General features: G+C 36.3%; 1 protein-coding gene and 1 pseudogene across 1 annotated transcript; one reads left to right on the top strand and one right to left on the bottom strand.

Annotated features, from left to right (window-relative positions):
* The first annotated feature begins 1,777 nt into the window (after window positions 1–1,777).
* LOC125663038 (uncharacterized) lies at window positions 1,778–9,205 on the top strand. The gene is made up of 5 exons (XM_048895358.2): window positions 1,778–2,036; window positions 6,963–7,085; window positions 7,268–7,334; window positions 8,013–8,327; window positions 9,187–9,205. Exons 1-5 carry the CDS (start codon window positions 1,778–1,780, stop codon window positions 9,203–9,205), a joined length of 783 nt encoding a protein of 260 aa, XP_048751315.2.
* A 107-nt stretch (window positions 9,206–9,312) lies between these two features.
* LOC125671353 (uncharacterized) lies at window positions 9,313–21,935 on the bottom strand (annotated as a pseudogene).
* Between the last annotated feature and the right edge of the window lie 474 nt (window positions 21,936–22,409).

Raw genomic sequence — 22,409 nt, 5'->3', positions numbered from 1 at the left:
GCCCCCAGGGGTCGGATGGGGCCACAATAGGGGGTCAAAGTTTTACATACAAATATATAGGGAAAATCTTTAAAAATCTTCTTCTCAAGAACCACTGAGCCAGAAAAGCTGAGATTTATATGAAAGCTTCCTTATATAATGCAAATTCTAAATTGTTAAAATCATGGCCCCCGGGGGTCGGATGGGGCCACAATAGGGGGTCAAAATTTTACATACAAATATATAGGGAAAATCTTTAAAAATCTTCTTCTCAAGAACCACTGAGCCAGAAAAGCTGAGATTTATATGAAAGCTTCCTTATATAATGCAAATTCTAAATTGTTAAAATCATGGCCCCCGGGGGTCGGATGGGGCCACAATAGGGGGTCAAAATTTTACATACAAATATATAGGGAAAATCTTTAAAAATCTTCTTCTCAAGAACCACTGAGCCAGAAAAGCTGAGATTTATATGAAAGCTTCCTTATATAATGCAGATTCTAAATTGTTAAAATCATGGCCCACGGGGGTCGGATGGGGCCACAATAGGGGATCAAAGTTTTACATACAAATATATAGGGAAAATCTTTAAAAATCTTCTTCTCAAGAACCACTGAGCCAGAAAAGCTGAGATTTATATAAAAGCTTCCTTATATAATGCAGATTCTAGATTGTTAAAATCATGGCCCCCGGGGGTCGGATGGGGCCACAATAGGGGGTCAAAGTTTTACATACAAATATATAGGGAAAATCTTTTAAAATCTTCTTCCCAGAACCACTAAGCCAGAAAAGCTGAGATTTATATGAAAGCTTTCTGATATATAATGCAGATTCTAAATTGTTAAAATCCTGGCCCCTGGGGGTCAGATGGGGCCACAATAGGGGATCAAAGTTTTACATACAAATATATATGAAAAATCTTTAAAAATCTTCTTCTCAAGAACCACTAAGCCAGAAAAGCTAATATTTACATGAAAGCTTTCTGACATAGTGCAGATTCAAGTTTGTTCAAATCATGGCCCCTGGGGTAGGATGGGGCTACAAGGGGGGATCAAAGTTTTTCATACAAATATATAGGGACATTCTTTTAGAATCTTCTTCTCAAGAACCACTGAGTCTGAAAAGCTGATATTCACATGAACAGCTTCCTAACATAGAGCAGAGCTAAGTTTGTTCAAATCATGGCCCCCTGTTGTAGGATGGGGCCACAATAGGGGATCAAAGTTTTACATACAAATATATAGGAATTTTTTAAAAAAAATCTTCTCAAGAACCACTGAGCCAGAAAAGCTGATATTTACATGAAAGCTTTCTGATATAGTGCAGATTCAAGTTTGTTCAAATCATGGCCCCTGGGGGTAGGATGGGGCCACAAGGGGGGATCAAAGTTTTACATACAAATATATAGGAAAAATCTTCAAATATCTTCTTCTCGTGAACCATTGGGCCAAAGAAGTTCACATTTACAAGAAAAATTTCTGACATAGTGTAGATTCAAGTTTGCGAAAACTATGGCCTCCAGGGGTAGATTGGGGCCATGATAAGGACTACGGTTTTACATGCAAATATATATAGAAAGTCTTCTGATATGGACCAAGGTGACTCAGGTGAGCGATGTGGCCCATGGGCCTCTTGTCTTTTTTGTTTTAATTTATTATTATTATTATTATTATTTTTGCTTTTGAAAGTCATAGTAGAGTCTAACCCATACTGTAAGTTTATGTGTATATTTGAATTTAATTCTAGCTTGGCACAGGCCTGCAGTCATATTGGAGCCTTGCTATTTGCATTAAGCAATATGAAAGATAGTGATGAGGAACTGAGTTGCACATCAGTCCTGTGTCAGTGGAAAGCACCACGAGCCAATGCAAAACCACAACCTATGTCTGCACTTGCACATAGAAAACCTTCAACAGACTCAACAAATGATCCAATGACTGAGCCTGCTCCTCATCCACAGACAACCTTTGACCCCAGACATTCTATGGATAGGATACCTTACCTTGACCGTACATTGCAACACCTACAGAAACTTGAGGAAATTTTTCCCAAAACAGGTAAGATAAAGCATCTGGCAGTTGATGACAGCTCAGACTGGACTTCTTTATTTAAGGAAATTAGCTCTATGTAAACAGTAATATGATCTCTTTATCTTGAGATAAACATAATTATAACCAGTGTATAAAATTGAACAATACATTTGACAAAATGAAAAGCAATCATACATGTATATGTTGCAAAAATATCTAATTGAGATCTAGATGACTTAAAATATACTATATCATAGATATAACAATTATAAACTAGTTCTAATTGTAACGGGGACCGTTACAGATGTTCCCCAAACCTCCCCCAATTAAAAAGTGATGTCCTTGTGAATCTATAGGAAAAAATCATTTTATTTTAGCCTTTAATTACATGTAGTACGTTCAATATGGTCATTTCAGTACCAAGAAATGAAAGAAAGCGTTGCACGTGCATACACGCGCACGCGTGTATGATTCCGAATTTTTGTTGATGTCATTCAACAGGCATTTGTATCATATACCCACAGTATGAATTTCATAACGTTTCCACCAAATATAAGGAAGTTATAGCGATTTTAAAATCGTCCAATCAGAAATCAGCACACGTGCATGCACGTGCTGAGCAGTAATTCTAACCACAGCAATTTGTAAGCAGTACCAAGATACATCTAAACCCCTAATATGAATAGAATTTGATGAAAAACAAAAACGTTATCGTCCTTTAAAAATTGAACATTTAAAAAACGTTGCACGCGCATGCGCGTGTGCGTTGGCATTTTTTGTTACACCAACATATAGATACACATATTGTCTACGTATGCTGTGAATATCATCTCATTCGCTTCATAAATAAGATAGTTACAAACGTTTTAGCATTATCCAATCAAAATGAAGCGCACGTACATGCGCGTGCAAATTGGTAATTTTGACCATGTAAATCAGTTAAGGGTCTCAATATCTACCTATGATATGAATTTCAAGCCATTTCAATGAACAACAAAAAAGTTAGACTGATTCCAAAGTTAGCGTACAAATTTTGTAATGCGCGTGCACGCACATGCGTGCGCGTGCTGGCAAAATAACTATTATTTTTCATATGTACAAATGATATACTATCATCCTATTTAGGTTTTATATCGCTTCCTTCAATATTCTGATTTTCCATTTTTTGTACCAAAATTGCAATGCACGTGCGCGCGCGTGCATGCACGTGCAAACAAAATGACTATCACTATGCACATCTACAAACGCTATACTATCATCCTGGAAAGTTTCATATCGATCCCTTTTGTAGTTTCTGAGAACACTACCGGACAAAAAAGTACCGGAGAAAAAGAATAATAATAATAATAATAACTAGTTCTAATTGTAACGGGGACCGTTACATATGTTCCCCAAACCTCCCCCAATTAAAAAGTGATGTCCTTGTGAATCTATAGCAAAAAATCATTTTATTTTAGCCTTTAATTACATGTAGTACGTTCAATATGGTCATTTCAGTACCAAAAAATGAAAGAAAGCGTTGCACGCGCATACACGCGCACGCGTGTATGATTCCGAAATTTTGTTGATGTCGTTCAACAGGCATGTGTATCATATACACACAGTGTGAATTTCATAACGTTTCCACCAAATACAAGGAAGTTATAGCGATTTTAAAATCGTCCAATCAGAATTCAGCACACGTGCATGCACGTGCTGAGCAGTAATTCTAACCACAGCAATTTGTAAGCAGTACCAAGACACATCTAAACCATTAATATCAATAGAATTTGATGAAAAACAAAAACGTTATCGTCCTTTAAAAATTGAACATTTAAAAAACGTTGCACGCGCATGCGCGTGTGCGTTGGCATTTTTTTGTTACACCAATATATAGATACACATATTGTCTACGTATGCTGTGAATATCATCTTATTCGCTTCATAAATAAGAGAGTTACAAACGTTTTAGTATTATCCAATCAAAATGAAGCGCACGTGCATGCGCGTGCAAATTGGTAATTTCGACCATGGAAATCAGTTAAGGGTCTCAATATCTACCTATGATATGAATTTCAAGCCATTTCAATGAACAACAAAAAAGTTAGACTGATTCCAAAGTTAGCGTACAAATTTTGTAATGCGCGTGCACGCGCATGCGTGCGCGTGCTGACAAAATAACTATTATATTTCATATGTACAAATGATATACTATCATCCTATTTAGGTTTTATATCGATTCCTTCAATATTCTGATTTTCCATTTTTTGTATCAAAATTGCAATGCACGTGCGCGCGCGTGCATGCACGTGCAGACAAAATGACTATCACTATGCACATCTACAAACGCTATACTATCATCCTGGAAAGTTTCATATCGATCCCTTTTGCAGTTTCTGAGAACACTACCGGACAAAAAAGTACCGGAGAAAAAGAAGAAGAATAATAATAATAACTAGTTCTAATTGTAACGGGGACCGTTACAGATGTTCCCCAAACCTCCCCCAATTAAAAAGTGATGTCCTTGTGAATCTATAGGAAAAAATCATTTTATTTTAGCCTTTAATTACATGTAGTACGTTCAACATGGTCATTTCAGTACCAAGAAATGAAAGAAAGCGTTGCACGTGCATACACGCGCACGCGTGTATGATTCCGATTTTTTGTTGATGTCGTTCAACAGGCATTTGTATCATATACCCACAGTATGAATTTCATAACGTTTCCACCAAATATAAGGAAGTTATAGCGATTTTAAAATCGTCCAATCAGAAATCAGCACACGTGCATGCACGTGCTGAGCAGTAATTCTAACCACAGCAATTTGTAAGGAGTACCAAGATACATCTAAACCCCTAATATGAATAGAATTTGATGAAAAACAAAAACGTTATCGTCCTTTAAAAATTGAACATTTAAAAAACGTTACACGCGCATGCGCGTGTGCGTTGGCATTTTTTGTTACACCAACATATAGATACACATATTGTCTACATATGCTGTGAATATCATCTCATTCGCTTCATAAATAAGATAGTTACAAACGTTTTAGCATTATCCAATCAAAATGAAGCGCACGTGCATGCGCGTGCAAATTGGTAATTTTGACCATGTAAATCAGTTAAGGGTCTCAATATCTACCTATGATATGAATTTCAAGCCATTTCAATGAACAACAAAAAAGTTAGACTGATTCCAAAGTTAGCGTACAAATTTTGTAATGCGCGTGCACGCGCATGCGTGCGCGTGCTGGCAAAATAACTATTATTTTTCATATGTACAAATGATATACTATCATCCTATTTAGGTTTTATATCGCTTCCTTCAATATTCTGATTTTCCATTTTTTGTACCAAAATTGCAATGCACGTGCGCGCGCGTGCATGCATGTGCAAACAAAATGACTATCACTATGCACATCTACAAACGCTATACTATCATCCTGGAAAGTTTCATATCGATCCCTTTTGTAGTTTCTGCGAACACTACCGGACAAAAAAGTACCGGAGAAAAAGAATAATAATAATAATAACTAGTTCTAATTGTAACGGGGACCGTTACAGATGTTCCCCAAACCTCCCCTAATTAAAAAGTGATGTCCTTGTGAATCTATAGGAAAAAATCATTTTATTTTAGCCTTTAATTACATGTAGTACGTTCAATATGGTCATTTCAGTACCAAGAAATGAAAGAAAGCGTTGCACGTGCATACACGCGCATGCGTGTATGATTCCGAATTTTTGTTGATGTCGTTCAACAGGCATTTGTATCATATACCCACAGTATGAATTTCATAACGTTTCCACCAAATATAAGGAAGTTATAGCGATTTTAAAATCGTCCAATCAGAAATCAGCACACGTGCATGCACGTGCTGAGCAGTAATTCTAACCACAGCAATTTGTAAGGAGTACCAAGATACATCTAAACCCCTAATATGAATAGAATTTGATGAAAAACAAAAACGTTATCGGCCTTTAAAAATTGAACATTTAAAAAACGTTGCACGCGCATGCGCGTGTGGGTTGGCATTTTTTGTTACACCAACATATAGATACACATATTGTCTACATATGCTGTGAATATCATCTCATTCGCTTCATAAATAAGATAGTTACAAACGTTTTAGCATTATCCAATCAAAATGAAGCGCACGTGCATGCGCGTGCAAATTAGTAATTTTGACCATGTAAATCAGTTAAGGGTCTCAATATCTACCTATGATATGAATTTCAAGCCATTTCAATGAACAAGAAAAAAGTTAGACTGATTCCAAAGTTAGCGTACAAATTTTGTAATGCGCGTGCACGCGCATGCGTGCGCGTGCTGGCAAAATAACTATTATTTTTCATATGTACAAATGATATACTATCATCCTATTTAGGTTTTATATCTCTTCCTTCAATATTCTGATTTTCCATTTTTTGTACCAAAATTGCAATGCACGTGCGCGCGCGTGCATGCACGTGCAAACAAAATGACTATCACTATGCACATCTACAAACGCTATACTATCATCCTGGAAAGTTTCATATCGATCCCTTTTGTAGTTCCTGAGAACACTACCGGACAAAAAAGTACCGGAGAAAAAGAATAATAATAATAATAATAATAATAATAATAATAATAATAAGAAACAGAGTAAAAACAATATGTTCCCAAACTTTGTTTGGGGAACATAATAATAATAAGAAACAGAGTAAAAACAATATGTTCCCAAACTTTGTTTGGGGAACATAATAATAAGAAACAGAGTAAAAACAATATGTTCCCAAACTTTGTTTGGGGAAGATAATAAGAAACAGAGTAAAAACAATATGTTCCCAAACTTTGTTTGGGGAACATAATAATACACCAGTAATAATGAACTTGACTAAAAACACAGAACAATTTAATAATGAATCATAAGATTTGATTGGATCCTATAATCAACATGTATATATTAGATATATTTTAAATATATGTTTGTTTCAGGGATGGTGCATATTTGGAATATCCCAGACCCTGTCCCTATGGCATCACATGAAGAAGAAATTGTGACAACCAAGGACCCCTACATCATGAAAATGGAAGAAATGCTTTTTACTGTTGGGAGCTGTGAGTATCAAACACAGAACAAATTGATATTGAAAGTTCTACATGACCATTTACCACCTGCAATAAATTTCCTTCCTACCAAGTTTAATGAATGTACAATAAAAAGGAACTGCTTAATGTAACAAATGACCCACCACATAGTAATATAAAACAGGTTAATATATCAACACATTTTTTTCCAGTGCCCCCACCTTCCATTGACATGGATCTAGTGATGTTCATAGAGAAGTATACACAGGAGCAGAGAAAGTGTGAAATGTGGAAGCAGTTACACATTGGAAGGATAACTAGCTCCTTATTTGGGGATGTATTATCTGCTGGTAACAACTCCAATTCTCTAATTAGACAGATAGTCGAGGGATCAAACCTTGAAAGATATGTTGAACAAAGATATTTTATGTGCATGCATGCATGTAACATTTACAAGATTGCATCTTAAATTCTGTTTTTAAAAATTCAGTAAACAAGATCACCTTTTCTACTTAAACATAATACAAATTAAAAACATGTACATCAGTATATACAAGTTATATTACCAGACACAACCACCTAACTTCTTATGGTAGATTGATCCTAGATATGATATATGTTTTTGCAATAAAATAAAAAAATTGGTTATTTATTGATAGTGATAAAATTTATATTTTTCATAGAGTGTAATCAATTATTTCTAATGATTTTTTTAATTATTATTCTGCTTTACAAAATTGTGTGATTTTCTGATTTTGACTTATACTGTCTGACATCTACGAAGGTGACAACATACACATTTTCTTTGGTTAAATCAAGCCATATCAAGTGGAAATGGATACAGTTTTCCACTTTCAATTAATAATATTTATTTATAATATTTTTGTATAAGTAACATGAGGGTGTTGCAACCTTAAGTGTAAGTTAATTCTTGATGTTCAGATATTTTTGAATTAGGTACACAAACATGCCAGCATCTGTACAGTGGGGGATAGATGACGAGGACACAGCCCGAGTTGAGTACTCTATGATGAAACAAGTACTGGGGGGCAGCTTTAGAATCGACTCTACTGGATTGATGCTCTGCAGCACCCATACTTTTCTAGGTGCATCCAGTGACGGGAGGGTAACAGAAGAGAACAGCACAGGCGTGCTTGAAATAAAATGCCCATACTCCATAAAGGGTACTTTGGTAAATGCCATGGAGATACCAGATATCCTTGCAATGGAAGACAAGTGCTTTTGTCTTGAAAATACTAGTGAAGGACCAAAGTTAGTCATCCCACAAGTATTATGCCCAAGTACAGGGAGAAATGGCCTTGATGAGTACCCCATGGTGCGATTTTGTTGTTTGGACTGCGGCAAAATCCAACAATGTATGTGTTGATAGGGTTCTATTTGATCCAGAATTTGTGGCTTCAATGATGCCAAAACTTGTTCAATTTTATATGAAATTCATATTCCCAGTGTATTATGATCAAAATTAATTTCCATTTCACAGAGTATCCAGTATTCATAAAACAAGTATTATGAAATTGAATGCAATAGGTATCATGTGAGTGTACATGAATCATGGTCACAGATAATGGTATATATCACATTGCTTATAAATGAAAAAGACTTGTCTGAAACATTTTTGTTATGCAAAATACTCTTTTTGGCTTTTCTGAAAGCTATAAAATGGAAAAACGATATATTGTCAGACAACCAGACTTTGTTTGACCATTAAGGTGGCTCACTACACCCAGAAATAGTTTCTCAAATTAACACGAATTGATTTAATTATAAAAGATATGAAGATATGATGACTTACAATAAGTATATATGCCAAAAAGGCAAATTTGGATAAAAACATGATTTTCAACAAAAATATTTCATCACATTTAAACAAGAAACTCTGGGGAATTTGAACTTGAGATATGCTGTTCACCAGCCCAATGCTTTAACCACTGAGCTACAACGATAGACAAACGAATCGATCGATACAAATAATGTCACAAAACATTTAAATCGCCATCTTGTGACGTGGTGTCATACAAAGTATAAGCTTTAGTGTAGTGAGCTACCTTAAGGTATTCTGTTTATAATGCCCAATGTAATCACATTAAATTCATGGATAAAATTGTTAAAGCCAGTATACAACCGAGTAAAGCTTAGGGTCACTATTTGAAGGTAAATACTTGTCAAGCACAGTAAATCATGGTTATAGCAAACTTCCAGGGTCAGCGAAAAACAATTTATTGTAATCAAACTTAAGTTTACCTTATCCGTTTACCTGATCAGGTTTTACTGTGTTCGATACCACAAGGGGAGTTTTACTTATCTTCCACAAGGGGTACATCAAGATTCGAGAGCCAACAGCATACTTGAAATAACTTACTGACAAGTGGTATCATTGACAATGGCAAAACACCATCAAAAATATGAAAATTTTTTACTCGGCCTATACTGCGCTCTACATGTATACGGAGCTGTGCAATTTCCTGAGTATTATATACATCTTCCACAGCAAATTGATGGTCATTACGTAAAAAAGGGGGGATATTAAGATAGCATCCTCTCTGTTTAAGCAAATCTGTTATTATGAAACCTTTATCTGCCATAACGCTATCACCTGGTTCTAAAAGGTCCAATAGACCTGACTCTTCTGTGATTTGTTGGTCAGAGACTTTTCCACCCCACCCCTCAGAAACAAATGATATAATACCAGCTGGAGTGATGCCAACCAAAAATTTAGCTGTATTATGATTCTTGTAATTTGAAAATGTTAATGACTGATTTGTTAAACTGGATGATTTTTGAATAAATATTTCAGTGCAGTCTATAATGATACGTGTATTAGGAAATTTTTTAAATTAAGAGGGCATTGTGCGCTGAACAACATCTTTGGCTGGAAATGGATTAAGGAATTTCAGTTCTTTATGAAGAAGACATAGCCAGGTGGTGTAATATTTCGAGAATGTGCTAGGAGCTATACAAAACCGCTCTGCAATGTCCTGGACAAAAAGACCCAAACGGTTTCTCATAAGGACAGCAAAAAGCTGATCTATGGGTTGTAGATGGGACCTACGCGCTCTTGTCCTGTATGTCCCTGGCAACGTATGGCTCTCCCCAGTCCAATAGGTCATCCTTTCACACTTATCCTTCAGGTAGCTGAACAGCCAGAGAAACATTGCGAAGGTTGAGAGACTGGTATAGAACTTTGTCAGGCTGTCATTGTCTGCTATCCTGTGAACTCCCCATCTTTCTCTCTGTAGATCACGTTTGGTCTCCCGCAACTCTTCTTGCAGTTCATTCTCTTTTGAAAGAGGGTCAGGGTCGCACAAAGTACCTATAAGTAAATAAATTAAATCTAACTATGAAAATATCACGATTAAATGCATGCCAAGATATGTGTGTGTGTGTGTGTGAATGTACATAAATTTGTGTTCCAAAATGATTGTATTTCTTTTGAGCTACCCTATGTGAGTATGTTTGTAATTATAATTATAAGAACTCATATCATCACCACTTGTTTGAAATTTTCTATAGCTCATATTGTAAATATATCTTGATACAATTGTTTATGACAGGGTTTCGATGTGATTCAACACAATGCATATTGCAGAACCCTCAAAAGTCTTTTATGAAGTGTGTTTTTTTTTAAAATATATTGAAACACTGGCTAATATATATAACATAGTTCACAAGATTTTTTAAAATTTTGTACATAAAAACCCAATGCATTCTTCATAGAGGAAATTGATTATTAATACAAAATCCGAGTGACATCTTCTTTTTAAACTGACCTGCATCCTTGGTTTTCATGACATTTGTAGTCTCATTTCTATGATCTGGTTCATGATCTGAAGGTATATCACAATAATTAAAATGCATATATAACGACAACCTCTTGTGGCATTCCTCCTGCACATCTTCATCCCTCTGTTTCTCATGAGCCTCCTGAGAATGAAATAATAGCAATTAGAGAATAAGACATCAATAAAGTAGAAATTGAATACTTTATACAGGTGCTAGTAAAATTTCACTTTTTGAGAACATTGCAATAAGTCAAAATTTCAATCGCATGTAAAACATTCATTACTTTTGAACTGAAACTCTTAATTTGCAGACACTAGAAATTCAATGAAACAATATTGAATAGCAATTTTATTTTGGAATGATCGACTTCTCAATCATTTCATCACAATATTCAGATTTTGACTTAAAATTAAGATATTTAATGATCCTGGGGCCAGATCTTTAAAATTTAATCAAAATATAAATTTCATTATAATGCCATCTTAACTTTTTGCAAAAATTTAAAATGTGTTTTTTTTCAGTATCAAAGTCAGTTGAAAGGTCCAGTTGATTTTGTGACCTGTATACAATAGTATACATCTCACACTTTATTTCTTTTGAGATTCCAATTACCCAGAAAAGTTAGTGTGATTCATGTTAGTAAGGCTGTTGAATTTACAACCTTTGATTGGTTGCGACAAAATTATATCAAATACATTGAAACTAATTCAAATTACAGTTATGAATATGCTCTCTATGTACTAGGGTAGTCAAAATCAATAGAAAAATGACTTGAAAATTATCTTAATAAAATCAAAAATTTGATATTAGAAGATCTATTTGTAAATTACGGATATCAGCTCAAAATCATAATTATTGAAGTTGGTAGACATTCTGGCTTTACAAGGAATCAGTGCAACTCTGTTTCATTAGGTGATGACATTCATTTTTTTTAATAAATGTGAAAAATTTGTTGAAAGAAATTCTTTTTGTGAGGCTATAGAAAAAAATAGGTAAGAATTTTACTAATGATGAACAAAAATTCATTTACACACTATGTTCTGAAGAGCCATCTATTCTAAATATAACTGGACTGGAAAATTTATATTGAACAATGTATAGCACTGTATTTGCATGCAACTATGTGTTATGTAATATCTTCTTTCTTTATTTGTATATGTACAGTATTTGTATATATTTACATGTTGCCCCTTGAGGTTCCTTAACTAGAAAATAAAAAAATATGTATATATGTATAACAGTTGTGCATTTTTAATTGCTATGAAAACTTTGTACCACCTGGTCTAGTTGGGATGTTAGGGTTGTGTAAAAAACATTATGTAATATTGATACTTATTGGATATTGAACATATTCATTAAAAAATATTACTTCCCTACATGTTGGTAAAAATTATGTCACCTTTGGTTTACACTTCAATCCTACAGTCGGTATACATACTTGTGATAATACATATTTTCTTACAACATATAAAGCAAACCTCATAACAATTAAATGAGTCATACATGTATAAATACCTTAGATTGTTGACGTTCAAGTCTTCTAGAATCTCTGGCAACCTGAGCCACGTCTTGAAAAGCTGCTTTGTAGGAAAACAATGTCGGCGCGTAGTTCTGGTCTGATGGATCATATCCATGCCACCCGTCTATAAAATGGACTGAACAGACCCAAGTATTGTCATTTGGGGCCCAATTTTCCCTATTAATAGCTTTCATCCAAGCTCTCCTTTGTCTCTTGTCCTTCGGAAATCGAAAAAAAAACTAATGCCACTGAATTTGCTCGTTGAATTATACCTATTTGTACACTTGTACACACAACAACTTTTTACCATCGCGTCGTTCGATTGTTTTGTTTACACGGAAGTCTGCGTTGCCACTCAGTTACGTTTATACGCATGCCCCGCAAGAGGGCGCTTTTTAATCGTGAAAGGGCTTATTGTCCGTGCCACAAAATCAAGCATTTGATGCTCCAATACCTCTGTAGGGGGACGCTGGGGTTAAGCGCCCTGTCAAACGCGATTGGACCACTCCCAAGTGGGAGTAAGTACATTCCCCAACCCTGGGGAAGCCCCTTACGCAACATGTTACACCGGTTCCACATGCTCACCTGGTGTCGTCTCCATATGATGGTATCATCATAGAAAGGTCGATAGGAATACTCGTGTGAAGCTCTAGTACTTGGTGTTCTTAAGTTATTATACCCCCGCAACAAGTTGGGGGGGGGGGGGTATACTGGAATCAGGTTGTCCGTCTGTCTGTCCGTCCGTCCGTCTGTAGACGCAATGGTTTTCGGACTCTAAAGCATTATCCTTTCCACCTACCGTTACCATATCATACATATGGACTACCCATGGGATGAAGACGTTCCCTATCGATTTTGGGGTCAAAAGGTCAAAGGTCAAGCGCACTGGATATCGAAGTAGCAATATGGTTTCCGGGCTCTAAAGCGTTATCCTTTCCAGCTACAGTCACCATATCATACATATGGACTACCCATGGGATGAAGATGTTCCCTATTGATTTTGGGGTCAAAAGGTCAAAGGTCAAGCGCACTGGACATCGAAGTAGCAATATGGTTTCCGGGCTCTAAAGCGTTATCCTTTCCACCTACAGTCACCATATCATACATATGGACTACCCATGGGATGAAGATGTTCCCTATTGATTTTGGGGTCAAAAGGTCAAAGGTCACGCACACTGGACATTAAAGTAGCAATATGGATTCCGGGCTCTAAAGCTTTATCCTTTCCACCTAGTCACCATATCATACATATGGACTACCCATGGGATGAAGATGTTCCCTATCGATTTTCGGGTCAAAATGTCAAAGGTCAAGCGCACTGGACATCGAAGTAGCAATATGGTTCGGTTTGTCATGCCATTTGTTTTTTACACTCAGAAAAGAGGTAGTTTATACCTATTACCAACACCCTTTGGGAGATTGGGGTAAGCGGGGGGTATTCTTAGTGAGCATTGCTCACAGTACCTCTTGTTATCAAGTTGAGTTTTCAAAATGTAGTTCAAACTCTAGAACCGCCGCGGTGGCCTAGAGGTTAGAGCGTTCGCCCCACATGCGCAAGGCTTGGATTCGAATCCCGGTCGCGACAGACCTTAGTCGTTAAAGCAGGTAGTGACAGTTCCATTGCCAAACGATCGGCATCAGGTGTGAATGTCACGGGTCCTCGGTGATAATAATAATAATACCATATTTATATAGCACCCTTTTCATACACTATGTACGCTCAAAGGTGCTTTACAATGCATATATACCTTACAAGAGAATGTTATACACATAATACATAGAAAATAAATAAAACATTAAAACCTGTACCTATCCTGATTGTACATATAAAACATGAAAACACAAGATACCATAAATATCCTAAATAAGAATAAACATCAGTTTCAGGGCGTATTAAAATAATAATAATGAAATACACACACGCTCACACAAACTCTAGATGACCTTAAAAACGGATGGCACGTGTCGCAGTAGGTGTGGCACGCTAAAGAACCCTCACTGCTCAATGGCCGTAAAGCGCCGTGCAAAGGCCTAAACTTTAAGCCCTTCACCGGTCTTGGTGACGTCTCCATATGAGTGAAAAATTCTCGATTGAGACGTTAAGCAAGATGCAATCAAACTCTAGAATCAAGGTCACATGTTCAATATTTTAGTACCCACGAAAATGTCTTGTCACAAGAAATGCTCATGTGAAATATCAAAGAACTACCACTTTGCTGTGCAAATGTTCTTTAGAAAGTTAATTACAAAATAGCAGACGGAACAACTAGAGTACCAGCGGTACATAATACGCCCATGAAATATTAAAGGGACTGATTCACGATTTTCTCATAAATTTTCTATTTCACCTTTAATGATCAAAATCTACTGTCTAATGTGTTTTAAAGATTTCACATAAAAATCGAGGTTATACATTATCACAGAAGCTCATTTTAGAAAGTTATAAGTATTTATTTTGTAAACAAAGATTGGGGTATGTTTTTGTTATCTAACTTTATTATATCTTTCACATTTCAAGCATTTTGGGGGTAAAATGTGTCATCTAAAAGTTAAAATTGGTGACTATGTAAAATTAAGAAGCTTTACATGTTTAAAATCAACATTTCACGTGTTTGTTTGTTTACATAAAAAGACTAGAGTCTTTGTTTACATAATGCAGATTTAAGGCTAAATATTGCCTTTATTCTTGTATTCAGAAGGTAAAATTTTTGGCTGTCAACATTAGATGAGTTATATTTTTAATGTTTAACAACAAAAATGAAAAATATTTTTGAAGTTGCAAAAGGCTCTATTCTTATCTGGTCTAGGCAAACTCATATTTACCGCACATTGAAGACTTATCAGTTTGTTGCTAGATCAGTATGTAATAATAGGCCGATGGGCCTAGAATCGCTCTTCTGATACATTGTAGACAATGATCGTAGTATTTAAATATAGCCGTCAAATTCCAAAAGAAGGCCAGTGATCTACTTTTTGGTCGACACACTCCAAAGACTCAAGATGCATCAACTGATAAAGTTTGATTATTGAAGTCAAATAGTATCCGAAATATTCAGATATAAACGTCCAATTCCAAAAGTAGGTCATCGTGACCTACTTTTTGGTCGACACACTCTGAAGACTCAAGACCCATCAACTAACAAAGTTTGATGATTGTAAGTTAAGTAGTATCTGAAGTATTCAAATATAGCCGTCAAAATCCAAAAATAACCCTAGTTTTAGTACAAATGAAAGCCCTTGGGCCAAGGATACCCTGTGACCAATTTGATAGAAATTGGCCAAGAGGTTCTTGAGATATAGCCCTTTTCCTAAAAAGTTGACACACGCCACACATATGGCCATATGATTAGCCCTTTGAGCCTTCGGCTCAGAAGAGCTAAAAATGTATACTTATATATTGTAAATAAGATATAATATGCCAAGGTATATCAATTTTTCTTTTAGAGCAATGGGGTACAAAACAGTAATACCATAGAGAAAGAAGGTTTGAAGCGGACTGTCGAGTTTCATACTGTGCAGATTTTCTGGCTATGTACAGTTTATGAACCGATCATCGTCCCAGACCCCACGATGACTCAACATATTCCAAAATTGTTTAGAAAGTTTTCTTCTGTTTGAACTAGTTTTTCTGGACTGCACACCAGAATTCTTTGGCTACCTAAAGTTGTCTGTGTGACTCGTCCATAACGCATGGCCTACAAAAACAATCAGGACATTCGGATTTTTCGACACTTCCTTCAATAACTGGTCCAGACGAAGAATTCGTTTTTCCTCTGGCTTTCAGTTCCAACCATTATACGCAAGAAAGAGCCCTTATAACGGCTAATGTGATGGTAAATTATTCTTCATATAGCCCTAATGTCGCAAATTTTATTGTAAAAGACTGTTAAAGCCATTTATATTTATTAGATTCACCTGTTAAACTAAAATAGTTATAGGCCTACACGATACTTGTAAAATTCCTACGAAAAAAATTCAAAAATCGGCGCTCACGATGTGTGTAAAGGAAATTTCGATCTGGCTATAAAATATATCCGAGTCGGTGGAACTTGGGCACATAAAACAAAAGGGGGATGAGGGGGTGCCACCTTTTTTTGTCAGTCAACCCCCCCCCCCTTGGGAAAAAAACACGATGCTGCGTCGCTTTGTCTTCATGGGATTATAAAGCGCAAGTAATGACTATCTATATTTCTCTTATTGTCATCAGAGAATGTACTCAGAAATTATCATACATTTATCATTAACCAGTCCGTATTATTTCAACCGATTCGGAATAAATAGGATCTTGATCGATCTTCTTGTTCGTCCTCCGATGAAAACTCGCAGATGTGGCTGTCATTTGCATTAATTATGAGTTCAGAGTGATATCCTTGTATAACAAACTATGGTTCCCCATTAAAAAACTCCTCCAGTTGCGAATGAATCGTCTATGGATGTGCTTTTGTTTTGATTCACAAATCTGAGTGTGGTCTCTTATGAGGTCACAAATTCAGGAAATCTGGAACGATAATCGGGTAGAGATTTTCTATTCCGACTACCTTTGCACTTCAATTTCTTCGAGTTAATATCGTTCTTAATCTTAAAAAAGTATTTTTATGAGGAGTCTATGAAACAAAGTTGATAATTATGGAGAGAAAACGTATTGTTAAAAACCGTCTCCTATGACCTTTAAGGTCATCTCTGAAATCAAGAAGTTATCTCTGCATCTAGCTTTTTGTGTATTGCTCAAGTATCCATTAATATTCAATTGAACACTTTCAAATCCACTAACTGTAACATGAGGCAACAAGAGGCCAACAGACCTTATCGGTCACCTGAATACTAGTGAAAGAGTATCACTACTTCCATGAGCTATGAAATCTAGAACAAGAGGTCCACATGCCTTATCAGTCACCAGAATACCAGTGAAAAAGTATCTCCACTTCCATGAAATCTAGAAAAAAAAAATCTGTTCTGAATATTTAAGCAAAATTTTAATGTTCAGCAACAGTATTAAACAATATGTGTTCTTAAACTTTACTGCCTTCAATAGTGCATACACTGATGACAGGATTTAAATAATAAAAGTATTAGCATTAAAACATGAAAATACAAGACTGATTTGGACTCGCCCTGGGTTATGATTGAAATTCGCCTTTTTTTTTAATACACCCTTTTCTGCTATTCCTTTATATGTATTTAGATTTTATACAGTATCGGCAAACTTCACATAAAATGCTATATACTAAGTTTGTCAAAGGTCAGAACCCTTACTCTGGGGATAATCAAATTTACACTTTTGGTTAAAGACAACCTGCTCCATCCATTTAGTATCAATAACACTAAAGATTGATTGATGTTTTCCGCCGCACTCAATTATTTTTCAGTTATGTGGTGGCGCCCATTTTTTATTGGTGGAAGAGATAACCCAGATACAATGTACCTTTGAAGAGACCACTGACCTTCCGAAAGTAAACTGGGAAACTTTCTCACTTACCTGCGCGAGCGGGATTCGAACCCGCGCCGACAAAAGGTGACAGGCCGTGTGGTTTTGAGCGCAATCATCTAACCACTCAGCCACGGAGGCCTCCAGTAGCTATAAAGAAGAGAGGAAGTCGGTTTTTACAACGGGGTAATTGTACTGGTAGCAAAAGGTCAAGCTCAAATCAAAGAGTTAATTCAGATTCTAGTAGACAAAACAAAGGATCAAGGTGATCGTGAGGGGTAATGCAGCTAGAAGGCCAAGGTCTCTACAAAGAGGTTAATAGTTGTAGCAGACTGTCGAGGTCAAGGTCATATCAAAGAGTTCAGGTTCTAGTAGACAAAACAACAGGTCAAGATCAAGGTCATCGTAGAGGTGTAATGCAGGTAGGTCAATATCATTAGATTTACCTTCTTTGGTACAAAAACCCAGACACTCAACAGCCAAAAAGTCTCAGGGGGGAGACAAATTTCCAATGACCGAAGCTAGTGATTACTCCATTTAACTATTAAGAGAAATTTGTTATTGCATTTAGCATTAAAGAAATTGTTAGTTTTATTTAAAATTCTGGAAACATCATCTTATACTTTTGAAATTTATTTTAGAATTTCAGAAACGTGCATTATATCTGCTAAGTGATTTAAGACAAGAGATTTCCTTATTGAAACAAGGGAAAACATTGGAAAAGTCCACACATGAGCTAACCCAAGTTACATCATTAGATGAATTTGTTAATTTAGACAACACAATAAAAGAACCAGCAGAAAGACAGAAAATGGTAAGAAGTTATATCTTAATTGTGCTTAACATGTTTTTTTTTTCCAGTACATCATGATGATTACTTTGTCAAAACAAGTTACATATCGATTTTGAAGTTTTCCTGGTCTAGTCTTTGTGCCTGAATAGACAGTTGCTTCTTCAACAAAAAACACGGAAATATTCATATCAAGTGGTCAGTCATTCAAAAACTTACTTTGTTAAACACCACTCTGATTCCACGCACAAGTATTCTGAAGTTAAAATAAAAAATATGCTTGAGTTCCTCATTGACAATATCTTCGTGGTCTTTGGTGATCAGGTCTTCCAACAGTCTGTTGGAATTCCCATGAGCGGGAATTGTGCTCCTTTGTTAGCTGACCTGTTTTTATATTCATATGAAGCAGAATTTATTCAAAAACTAAAAACAAATCTCTCGCTGTGGCCTTCAATTCCACTTTTAGATATATCGATGACGTTTTGTCTATAAACGATGATAGGTTTCATTCATATGTCGATTTGATATATCCCTGTGAGCTCGAAATAAAGGACATCAGAGTGGTCCACTTCTGCTTCATACTTAGATATTCTATTGAAAGTAGAAATTAACGGCAAACTGACAACTCAACTGTATAAAAACGGGATGATTTCAGCTTCTCCGTGGTCAACTTCCCATATTTATGTAGCAATATTCCATTCTACGCGAAGTTTCGAAAAACTTTAATGATGTGCATCTTAAAGAAATAGAAAAGGAATGTCGTTTTGAAATTTTTGATTGTGTTATTTAGATATTCCTGATTATGGATAGATATCCCTGATTGTGTTTGAATATTCGTAGTAGTGTTGTTTAAATATTCCTGATTATGTTGTTTAAATATTCCTGATTACGTCCATAGTGGAGAAAAAGACTGGGTGGGATGAGGCCAAGACGTGTTAGTGGTGTCTGGTGTTGTCGTATGTCATCAGAGGATGAACACAACACAGACGACGAAAGTTGCTTAAAAACCCAACTTCATCAGAGATTTGAAGAGTATGTTAAAATATTGGATTACCTTAATTATAAATACGACAGCTCAAAATCTAAGCGTTCGCGAAGACGGACAGTGAAAAGGGTTAAAGGGTGGCGTTCCCTCAGCAAGGCAGGAACCTGTCCAGATTGAACTGGGCAGGAATGGTGTGTCCATTACAGCATTTTTATTCAAGTGTCAAAATGTTTTGTAGAATTGTAATTTATTTATTGAATGACAGAAAAGTAAGGTATACTTCTGTTACGTAAATGTGTTTAAAGATCTATTCAAAGGAATCCTGTGGGGATCCAGGTTAGAACAGGTCCTCAGTACCCCCTTGCTTGTCGTTAGAGGCGTATAAATGGTGCGCTCCTTTTGAATGAGACCGCAAAAACCGAGGTCCCGTGTCGCAACAGGTGGGGCACGATAAAGATCCCTCGCTGCTCAATGTCCATAATCGCCGAGCAAAGGCCTAAATTTTGTACCCCTTCACCGTGAGTGGTCACCATATTGTGAAATATTTCGCAAATTCTATGGTCGTTATAACGATCTAGTTCGTCAATACAACCTCGCATTGGGTCAAATGCTGTCTGACGTGTTTCATACCGATTGTTAAACCGTTCTTGGCACACTGATTTTGACTGCGGATAACTCCGGTTACCTGATCAGGATATGGGGCTCACGGCGGGTGTGACCGGTCAACAGGGGATGCTTACTCCTCCTAGGCACCTGATCCCACCTCTCACCTCTGGTGTGTCCAGGGGTCCGTGTTTGCCCAACTATCTATTTTGTATTGCTTGTAGGAGTTATGAGATTGATCACTGTTCGTTATCTTCACCTTGCATTCTCGAAAGCGACGTTAAACAATATTCAATCAATCCACCTAGGAATGGTGCTATTGAATGGTTAGTTCTATTAATCTTGTTATCTATCTGGATCTAGTGTAAACGACGTTTCTCGGAAGGCATTATGCAAGACTGACGTAGAATGACACCATACTTGGACAGTTTCTACCAATGTTTACCGTTATCGACACAAAGAAAATGCACAAAAAACTTCAAATTAAAATAAGGAGAAATACAAATGTCATCAGAAATTGTTAAATTGCACAACATAATTATATTCACTGAACATTTGCGACCAAAAACTGGCATTAAATCCATGAAAAATCGTCAAAAGGACAGAACGTAACAAAAAGCGTGTTGCCATTTCGCTCATCACGTGACCGATCCTTGTGCATTTTCTTTGTGTCGATACCTTCGGTGAAAACTGCTCAGGATTTGGGAAATTCTAACATATTCATAATGGTAAGTCAACATATGATAAAACCGGTTTATCTAGTTAACAGTGATTTTCAGAGCAACAAGACTTCAAGAATATTCCAAGCGAGATCTCGCGGGAGTTAACAATCATTCTCGTTCGAGTCGCCGACCAGCGCGGCGCGCTCTGATTTCTAAGATTTACTGGGTCGTGTGCGCCGAACTTCAGCTCCGGTAAAAGGTATATACTTTATTTTCGTTATTGTATCATAGCCCTTTTTAATTTTTTGGAGTAGGGCTATGCGGGTTTGATGAGTTTTGGGGAAAAGCTACTTTTATTTTGCTTAAGTTCAGTTTATAGATCAGCATGTTATGTCATTTGGGAATATTTCTTTTATTTTGTTCTAGTCAATTAAGTGCAAAGTTTATTTGTTCTATCAGTTTATATATACTAGTTGTGTTTACAGTTTTCTTATATGCAAAATGCTATGGCTTGCAGTACAAGGTCTACTGGCCTAGGATTGTGTTGATGTGTATTTATTCATTTGACATGGTTATATTAGATAAACTTTATTAAATCTGCCGTTGCCATTGTGCATGTGTTGTTCATCTCTCCTTCTCGTTACAGGAGCCAGGTCCATAACACTGGTGATACTACCCCCTACCATGGCGTATACATTACTAGTGTAAGGTATATTAGTGTGTTTAGCGATTGAGATTCCAATGTCCTGTATCATAAAAAAATATTATATGAGAAGTATTGTTATCATATAGGAATGTTCGCCGAAGCGTACTGTGACGTCACGATTCGGGCATGCGTGTAAACTAGTTGGCAGAACCAAAAATTGATAATGGCGCTTAGTATGAAGAAGTCTACCGATAACGATATTTTATCAACATATGCGAACTCTTTGTCAGAAGAAGCGAAAAGGAGATATACGGTAAAGTTGCTGTACGACCGTGGTACCTGTTCTCTGCCTGATCCTTACAATTTAACGGAGAATTGGAGCCGAAGCCCAGATACCTGGCCAGATCTGACGTTCGGTGATATTTAGCTGTACCTGATCGACACGCCATCTTTGTTTACAAAGGAGTCTATGAAGGCCTACAAATCATTAGATGCTTACAAGTATGGGACAATATAATTGCATAATTACGATAGTTGTTCTTGTAAATAATTCCTAATGGAATTCATGACTAACGTATAACTTAGTACAAGTATGAAAACTTTAAACAGATTTTTTGAAAAAATCACATGTTTTTCTATATTTGGTCACTTTACCTGTGACGTGTTACATAGGCGTGCAAACTTCTTTATATAAATATATACCGGGCGCATATCATTCTAATATTTTACTTCAATACTAGGATAAAATAGGTATTCAATGATATTTTTTGTGTGTTCAGGTACGTATTGAGTGGACATGTGCAGGAAGTGATCTCTCATCAGATTGACGAGAATTGTCCGTATATGACATTAAAGACCAAAGTAACACCTACACAGAGAGCCAGAGACAAACCCCATGAACCATGGGTGTATTTGGAGAAGGC

The sequence above is a fragment of the Ostrea edulis genome, chromosome 8 (assembly GCF_947568905.1).
Source record: "Ostrea edulis chromosome 8, xbOstEdul1.1, whole genome shotgun sequence".
Classification (NCBI taxonomy): Eukaryota; Metazoa; Mollusca; class Bivalvia; order Ostreida; family Ostreidae; genus Ostrea; species Ostrea edulis.
This window is presented reverse-complemented; position numbering and strand designations above follow the sequence as displayed.